Raw genomic sequence first — 9053 nt, forward strand, 5'->3', positions numbered from 1 at the left:
TCTTGGCTAGTTTTAAACTAGGCAAAGGAGGATGGTTGCAATAGCTAACATTCAATGTGAAATTTCGTCAAATGTAACATGGATTTCTTCTTGGGACGTTTCATCTTACTAGCATGAGATGTCGCATCAAGCACTATCTCAAACGGAATAGAAAAAATATTCACTTGACATCAAATTTTTTTAAAATTTATAATTTGTTGTTTGCTTTGCTCAAATGATGTTGAGGCGAGGGTGAGTGGTAAGTAATAAATATTTCAATAATCTTTTTAATCCACTACCGTTTATTAAGAATTAATCTGGTGTTGATAATTGAAGCCAGGAATCTAGGCATTAAAATTGACAGTACTGGATTTTAGTTGAAGACGTTGCACAGGAAAAAGCTTAAAAACAAAAACACACACACATAGAGCCCCACTGCACAATGCATGCTTGTCTCTCTTCGATCACTCTGTGTGTGTGTGTGGGAGAGGAAAAGAATTCGCACAGGCAAAAAAACAAGAAATTCTGAGAGACTGAGACCGACATTAAAAAATCAAGTGAAGTTACAAAAACAACCCATATATTATCATCACTTTCTTTGATTTTACTTAAACTTTTGATATTGCTTCTTTCTTTACAGCAGTTTTTATAATTATAAAAAATATTTATTTATATTTTCTCATCATTCCACTCTGTTAAATCTATGTTAAAGTAGTTCCCTTGATGCTTAACATCAAAGCACCTTTCAATCATTTTCAGAGGGCTCGTGGATTCATAAATTAAAGCTATTGGGTTTTCAGATAGTCCCCTCAGATTTCGCGTTTGTTGGTTAGTGTTTGTGCTTTTTCTGGGGGTCTCTAAGATTTTGGCTAGTTGTATGAAATTAGAACAACATTTTGAAGAGTTATGTTTGGTAATTACCCTTTTCTTCTACCAATTGTGGTTTATGGGTTTTCTGATTTCTGAAGATCTGCATTATTGGCCATAAAGATTATGTTTTTTCCTTTCTTCAAGTATTTGTGGAGAGATTCTATCGTAATGGAATTTAGTCCATTAATTTATGTTTGCTTCTGGAATCTGAATTTCATTTTGGTAAGAACTTTTTCTCCTTCTATCTTTCAGTCAATTGCAAGGACCCAGGTTTAAATTCAAAATTAGACCTTTTTATTCTTTGTCTTAATTGAGGACAGAGAGGTTGTTTAATCTGGGTTGAAGTAAATGTTTGTTGGAATTCTTTAGGGTCCACATTCTTTGTCATTTGTAAGAGCCAAAAATTGACTTAAGGGGTTAAATTTCTTGCTGAAATGGCTGAAATTAGACTTACAAGAGTAGACCAGGGTCAAACTAAAATTAGAAATGTTCCAATTGCCGTGACCCCAGAGGGATTCTGGTGTTGCCCCTCTCCTGTTGTCTTCCAAAGGTCACTTAAGACACAGAATCATCTAAACAAGTCCAAATCGTCTCCTCCGAATCCTAGTGCTTCAGTTCAGAAAAAGCAAACCTCAGAAAACGAGAAAAAACCAGGAACAACAAAACCGAGGACAGGTCTCGTAACCAACGATCAAAGAACTTGTAGTTCAGATGCTCCTGTTCTTAATGCTTCAGTGAGTGAGAAGATGCCTCGACCAAAGATTGAAAATGTGCCAAGGAAGGTTTCAATTGAGTTTGGTGAATCTGGAACCAGTGATCTAAAAGTAATTTTGCTGGGAAAGCAGGGATTTGCTGTGAAACTGAGTGTTCACAGGAGTATACTAATGGACAATAGCAGTTATTTTGCCCACAAGATATCAGAACAGAAGCCTATTTTTCCCTGCCTTGAAATCGATGAATGCGAGGATGTTGAGATATATGTTGAAACTGTCGGATTAATGTACTGCATAGAACTGAAGCAGCAGTTGATTAAGCAGAGCGTTGCACGTGTTCTGCGCATATTGAAGGTAATTTAAAAACTATCCGTGGATTTTCACTTTCCGTTTAATAGTTTATAGCTAAAGTGTAATTACAACTTATAAAGATGATCCTCGTCGTAGTTCGAGTTCATCTTAGAGAATATATATGAGCACGCATGCACACTCAACCGAGATTTTAGATACTTTTGTAGGCATTGCTCCAACTTTACCTTGTATGAGTGAGCATAACAATATTTTGTTTGAAAAAGTTTTTAGTCGGCCCAATTTAGCAATCGAGTAATAAAGTTGTTTATAGATATAGAACTTGAGATACTTGGTGGCCATTTGGAATTGTAAGGAAAATTGGCATGTCTAACCCAATTTGAAATCTCACTGGCCTTGGTTGCATATGGTTTTACACAAAGCGCCACCTTTAGGTTTGCAGTTAACCTAGATTTCTGTGGCAATTGGGCCAGCAACAACCTGAAATATGTCATGATTTGTAATTATGAATCTGGGTTTGGGCATTTTACCGTTGTCAGAATTGAATGTAGGATGGACTAGTTCTCACTACATCAGAGAGGATTTCTGAAAACAATGCCCGAAAAATTCTTCTATTAAAACATCTTTGTGTTGATCTGGAGGTGTACTCAGGCAATAACTTTTCGGTGTTAGTATTATATCAATAAGTTGAATGGAGTAATTTTATGTTTGTAGTGCAGGATAATATTCTGTTGAATGTACCCCTCAATTATGTTGTCAAAGTACAATGGCACCTGTTTGTCTTACTATTTATATAATTCAGCTGTAGTAGTGAGCAGTACATCATATCATTAACCAATATATCCAATACTAACCCTTGACAAACTTAACCTAATTGTGCGCAATACATTCCATACTTCTATTTCTATCTTAGGTTGCAGAACAACTTGGTTTCACGTCATGCATACAATCATGTTTGGAGTATTTGGAAGCAGTCCCTTGGGTGGGGGAAGAAGAAGAAGAGAAAGTGGTTTCTTCAGTGTTACGTCTCCAAGATGAGGGCATTGGAGTCACACCCGTATTGAAACGAGTTTCTTCTCATATTTCAAAGCCACCTAAGGACACTCTCTCTTATATATTGGAGCTAGTACTCAAGAGCAATGAGGAGAGAGGGCGGCGTGAAACGAAATCCATTGTACTGAAACTTCTTAGAGAAAATAACTGTCTTCCGAGCTCTTCAGGGTTGTCCTACTTATGCCGTGAAACACTGTATGCGTCGTGCAGAAGCTGCCTAGATTTGTTGCTTTCTCTTTTCAAACAAGCTGCCGAACCCAATTTTACCAACAAACCAGTTGATTATGGAGAACCGGTGGTGAAGTTGATGGCCATAGAGGCTGATAATCTCACATGGTTGCTCGATATTTTAGCCGATTGGAAAGAAGCCGATGAATTTGCAGTAATGTGGGCTAGACAGCAAGAATTGGCTTCACTTCATTACAAACTTCCGATCATGTCACGCCACCATGTAAGCACGATTACGGCAAGGCTGTTTGTTGGAATAGGAAGAGGGGAGCTTCTTCCATCTAAGGATACTCGTCACTTACTATTGCAAACCTGGCTACAGCCATTGATCAATGACTATAACTGGTTACAACATGGAAGCAGGTCATTTGACAGGAAGGTTGTGGAGGAAGGAATTGGCAGGACAATCCTTACGCTACCTTTGGAGGACCAGCAAAGTATTTTACTTTTTTGGTTAGAAAGTTTTCTGAAGGCTGGCGATAACTGTCCAAATCTTCAGAGGGCTTTCGAGGTCTGGTGGAGGAGGACATTCATTAGACCATATGCAGAATCAGGATATCACCAGCAAGAACAGTAGAACTACGGATTTCCAACATGGATATGTCAATGATATTGTTTTTCTTGAACCAATTAAATTTTGAATGGAGTGAGAAGCCTTCTTGAAGTCTAGGAGCGATTAGCCTTATCTGCTACAGGGCTAACGAGACATGAACGTAAATTTTTTGCTTAAAAAGTTATGACTCTGCAAGTTTCATTTTGTGTGCGTTTGAAATTAGTTGGATATTGTTAGTTTATCCAATGTAAGGAATTTTCATTAATGCAATGACAGTTTGAGTTCCCTAACCTTTTTAAACTTGTCTTTCAGACAGCATAAATGGTAGGTCTATATGCTAAATGCCTAACTATATTGTCTTTTTCACATTTGTTCAAGTTCTTGTTCTGTCATTGTACATTGCATTTGCTTGTTCTAATTGTTGTGCTCGTTATAAATTTTACCTAGCATGCATTGCGTTAGGCTTAGCAAACTGGTTGGCATTTTGATGTAGCATAAAGTAACATAAATAAGAAAGAAAATCACCATCAGCAGAAGAAGAACAGAAATAGCAGAAGAAGAGGAGAAGAAGACGAGGGACGAAAAAACAGGGAAAGAAAGAGGAAGAAAAGGGAAAGAAGAAAATACCAGAGAAGAACATGTGAGGGCAGTAAAGTCTGTTAGTTTCCTGCCTTTCTTTCACATCCAATACAAACCACTTATAGATAAAAGTTACGGGCTTGGGTCAGGCCCATAAATGCAAACCCACTTTAATATAGTCCAAAATAATAAAACACAAAAACAATCAATTGGATAAGACCCAAAATAATCAAATGGATGTCCTCATCAGCTTTACCTCGCAATGAAACTCCCATGACGAACTAGGCTCATGCGTTCTGTTGAGCTCCAAATTGCTGGAACTTAATCTGAAGACATTGCAGATTTTATTAGGACAGGTATGATAATAATGTTACAGAAGCAAGAATCAATTTCGATTTGTTCGCTCAGCTAACCATATTTCTCCATGACTCGTCTTGGCCTATAGGCTGGTTTCAAGTTGGACTAGGCTTCGCCAGACTAGCCCAGCAGGCATATTGCACTAATGAATTAAGCTAGTTGTACACAATGATTTGAAACCTTTGAGGTATCAAAATGGAGGCCATAGATTTGAATATGTATTGTTAAAACTCTATGTCATGTTAAAAAGTGTGAATAAGTTGTCACGTCTGTCAACTATGGTGTAAGTGTAGCAAAACTGTTGCACTAATAAAAGGAAAAGAATAGGGTTTTAGTTTTTCCAACACGTTTTATTTTTTATCCAAGAAAAGCAAATTTGATTTGCAGATTCCAACTAAACTACATTGTTATTGCATAAAGAAAGGCCAATTTTGTAAAACTTAGTCCGAATAGCCCAACAAATGCATGTCCTATTAATATGCTTCAACATGTTCTTGAATTCTTGAGCAACCACTTCAATAACTTGGTATTTTGAAATATGGAAGAAACTCAGAAATTAAGATCTTGTTTGAGCTCCATTAAAATGTTGAGAATGCATTTTTAAATAGTAAATTGATGTTGAATATATGATTAAAAAATTAAAAAAAATTGAATTTACGTGTAATATTATTTTATTGAAAAATGTGTTGTTGAAAAGAAGATAGAAAAAAATGTATTTTGTAAGAAAAATTAATATGCGAGGTGTTCTTTATTTTGTGGAAATGAAAAATCTCTCTTTCTGGAAAGAAATCATTTGAAATGGCCAGTTGACCCATGTCTATTTTCACTTTGGCCTTTGACTGATTTTAATAAAAAAAGAAAAAAAGAGAGAAAATCGAATTTAAAGACATTTGTCCAAAAATACGCCTCCATCCCTTTCAATTCCTTCTTTTTTTTTTTTTGTGTCAAAACTCATAGTCGGGATCCAGTCCATCAACAGTCAAACTCATCGACGAGACACCCCCGATTGCCGACGAACTTCTTCTTGTAAATGTTAGTTTTGGTTGAGTTTTAATTAAATTATGGTTTGGAATATTATTTATGGTGTGAATGTTAAATTTAAGAGTTTTCAATATGTTGTTGGTATTATTTAGGGTAGATGTTGAGTATAAGTGAAGAGTGAGATGTGTTTCGGTGTGTAGGGAGCTCCATCTTGCTGGGAATGGAGGAATCCGATAAGATGAAGAAGAAGACTATTGACAGTCGACCTCTAACAGCCGGCCAACTGTCAAAAAAAAAGACTGCCAACAGCTGGTTAAAACTAATTGTTAATAGCCTTTTTAATGAACTATTAATAGCCGGTTTAACAGTCGTGGGTTGACTGTTCAGCCCACCACTGTTAATTGTAGTCAACCAACCTTTATTTGTTTTTTTTTTTAATTTTTTAAATTAAATTAAATCACTTAATATTTTCAATTTTAAATTAAATAATATTTTTTTAATATCAATTTTAAATAAATTTTAAATTTAATTTTTATTTGTATTTAATTTTAATTATTAATATTTGGTAATAGGATAAAAATTTCATATTCTTTATTTAATTTGAATAATTTTTTATTTTAATTTTAATTTTTTATTTTTGGTAATAGGGTAAAAAATACATATTTTTATTTAATTTGAATAATTTTTTATTTTTATTTTTATTTGGTTCACTTAATTTTTAATTCAAATTTTAATTTTAATTTTTGGTAATAAGGTAAAAATTTCATATTCTTTATTTAATTTGAATAATTTTTTATTTTTATTTTTATTTGGTTCACTTAATTTTTAATTCAAATTTTAATTTTAATTTTTGGTAATAAGGTAAAAATTTCATATTCTTTATTTAATTTAAATAATTTTAATTTTAATTATTAATATTTGGTAATAGGATAAAAATTTCATATTCTTTATTTAATTTGAATAATTTTAATTTTAATTTTAATTTTTTATTTTTGGTAATAGGGTAAAATACATATTTTTATTTAATTTGAATAATTTTTTATTTTTATTATATTCGGTTCACTTAATTTTTAATTCAAATTTTAATTTTAATTTTTGGTAATAAGGTAAAATTTTCATATTCTTTATTTAATTTAAATAATTTAATAATTTAATTTTAATTTTTTTATTTTCAATTTAACTTTTATTATTAATTTTTGGTAATAGGGTAAAAAATACGTATTCTTTATTTAATTTAAATAATTTTATATTTTCATTTTAATTTCAAATTTTTATTTTTAATTCTAATTTTTAGTTTCTATTTTAATTTTTGGTAATAGGGTAAAAATTTCATATTATTTATTTAATTGAATAATTTTATATTTTCATTTTAATTTGAATTATTTATTTTTAATTCTAATATTAATTTTTATTTTTATTTTAATTATTAAATTTTAGTAATAGGTTAAAAATTTCGTATTCTTTATTTAGTTTGAATAATTTTATATTTTAATTTTAATTTTAATTTTAATTTTTTATTTTTATTTTAATTTTAATTTTAATTAAAATTAATTTTTGGTAATAGAGTAAAAATTTCATATTCTTTATTTAATTTGAATAATTTTATATTTTAATTTTAGTTTTAGTTTTATTTTTTAATTTTAATTTTAATTATTAATTTTTGGAAATAGGGTAAAATTTTCATATTTTTTATTTCATTTGAATAATTTTATATTTCCATCTTAATTTTAATTTTTTATTTTAAATGTAATTATAATTTTAATTATTAAATTTTTGTAATAGGGTAAAAATTTCATATTCTTGCGTATGGCGTATAGTAGTTATGATATTAATTTTTATTTTTATTTTAAAGTGAATTTGTGTCTTAGGTAGTAGTTACGATTCAATTAGCATAATTTTAGATTATTATGCTTCATTCCATTATCTCCTGTATAATGTTCTAATATTCTGTTTCAATTTTTGTAGGATGGATTATCATCTAGATACAGCGTTGAGACGAATGTGAGGCAAAGCTACGTGGAACAGTAGCTTTGACAGTTTCACCACGGTACTGGAGCTGCTCGATAATCAACATGTAGATATACTGCGCCAGTCATTTCTGTGGCTTTTGTACCAGTTGAAAGACTTGCAGTACTCATGTCAGATCATCGATGCTCTTTTATGTTGTTTACTGAATCTAGTTGACAACGATACCCTCCACTTCAATCTTGGGGACAAAGTCGCTAGCTTCTCCATGTTCGAGTTTGCACTGTTCACTGGATTGAAGATTACGGGCGATGACGCAGTTAGTGACGGGACTTAGAGAAGAAATAGGCTACAGGATACTTACTTTCACGGATAGGGGGCAGTGGTTCCGCCTCAGCTGATCGACGCAATCAGGAGGGGTGACGAGATGTTAGACAGACTGAATTTAGGTTTGGTCTATCCTTGAAAGCGTGGTGCGATGTCACCACAAGAAGACTGCGATCGACCACTTCCACCTGGAGATCGTCGACGACATTGATCGCTTCAATAACTATATGTATACGACCTCGATCACTCACGTCTGACACAGGGACAGCTCGAGCTGAACTTGGAGCCAGTGGTTGTGCTTGTTCCTCGGATGGCTAGACAGGCGGACTTAACTGTGCATGACGGATTAGCCATCATGTGGGACACGACAACTGCAAGACAGTCCATATTGTAAATGTTTGTAAATTTATTTTTAAATTTTTAAATTAGGTTTTACATAATTGGAATTGAACTAATACATTATTGTTCATTTGCAAGGGCGATTATGGCATTTTTGAAATCAAGTATATTGTAATGTATGTACGACTTATACGATTTTAATGGTGATCCATAAATTTATTATAATTATTCTTTATTTGTAATTATTTTGTAAATATTTTCAGCATTATTTGTAATTTAAATTTTTTGTAATTATTATTTGTAATGTACGTACGATCGTCGAAATTATTATTCTTTATACATTAAATTTTTTTATTTTGTGAAACAATTGCTTATTAAAGTACGATGTAATTTGAAATATCATAAAATAAATGTAAATACTGTTTATTTCAGATCGACAACATTACAAAATGGTCTAACTATCAGTTAGGGGAATTTGACTTGTACAATATTGGGGAGTATGCCCTATTATTTGTACCTGCTGCACCTACGCAGTTGAGAAAATTCTCCGGTAGATAGTTTTCTAGACGTACTTGAACGTCCAGGACCACGCGGTTCAATGAGAGATGACGATAATGTATTGAGTGGGGAAATATGGTCGGGAACTTCCCACTCGACTTTGTTCGATAGAGGAAATATTGTCTCAGCATACGCAACTCTCCAAGAATTAGTCATGTAATAATGAGAGCACAATGTTCTCACTGCAAATCTTCGATACATAGCCACTACGGCTGTATGCTCACATGGAAAAGTTTCCAACT

General features: G+C 32.5%; 1 protein-coding gene across 1 annotated transcript; it reads left to right on the plus strand.

Moving 5' to 3' along the window:
* Nucleotides 1–282: 282 nt before the first annotated feature.
* On the plus strand, nucleotides 283–3995 carry LOC111400978 (BTB/POZ domain-containing protein At3g50780-like). The gene is made up of 2 exons (XM_023028480.1): nucleotides 283–1916; nucleotides 2785–3995. The coding sequence occupies exons 1-2, from the start codon at nucleotides 1284–1286 to the stop codon at nucleotides 3727–3729; spliced, it is 1578 nt and encodes a 525-aa protein (XP_022884248.1). The 5' UTR covers nucleotides 283–1283; the 3' UTR covers nucleotides 3730–3995.
* The last annotated feature ends 5058 nt before the right edge of the window (nucleotides 3996–9053 follow it).

The sequence above is a fragment of the Olea europaea genome, chromosome 10 (genome assembly GCF_002742605.1).
Source record: "Olea europaea var. sylvestris chromosome 10, O_europaea_v1, whole genome shotgun sequence".
NCBI classification, from domain to species: domain Eukaryota; kingdom Viridiplantae; phylum Streptophyta; class Magnoliopsida; order Lamiales; family Oleaceae; genus Olea; species Olea europaea.

Excerpts from the sequence above, each read along its gene's own strand:
- LOC111400978 (XM_023028480.1), top strand. The coding sequence starts at position 1,284 with ATGGCTGAAATTAGACTTACAAGAGTAGACCAGGGTCAAACTAAAATT. Across the intron at positions 1,917-2,784 it reads GTGTTCTGCGCATATTGAAG|GTTGCAGAACAACTTGGTTT; the intron begins GTAATTTAAAAA and ends TTTCTATCTTAG.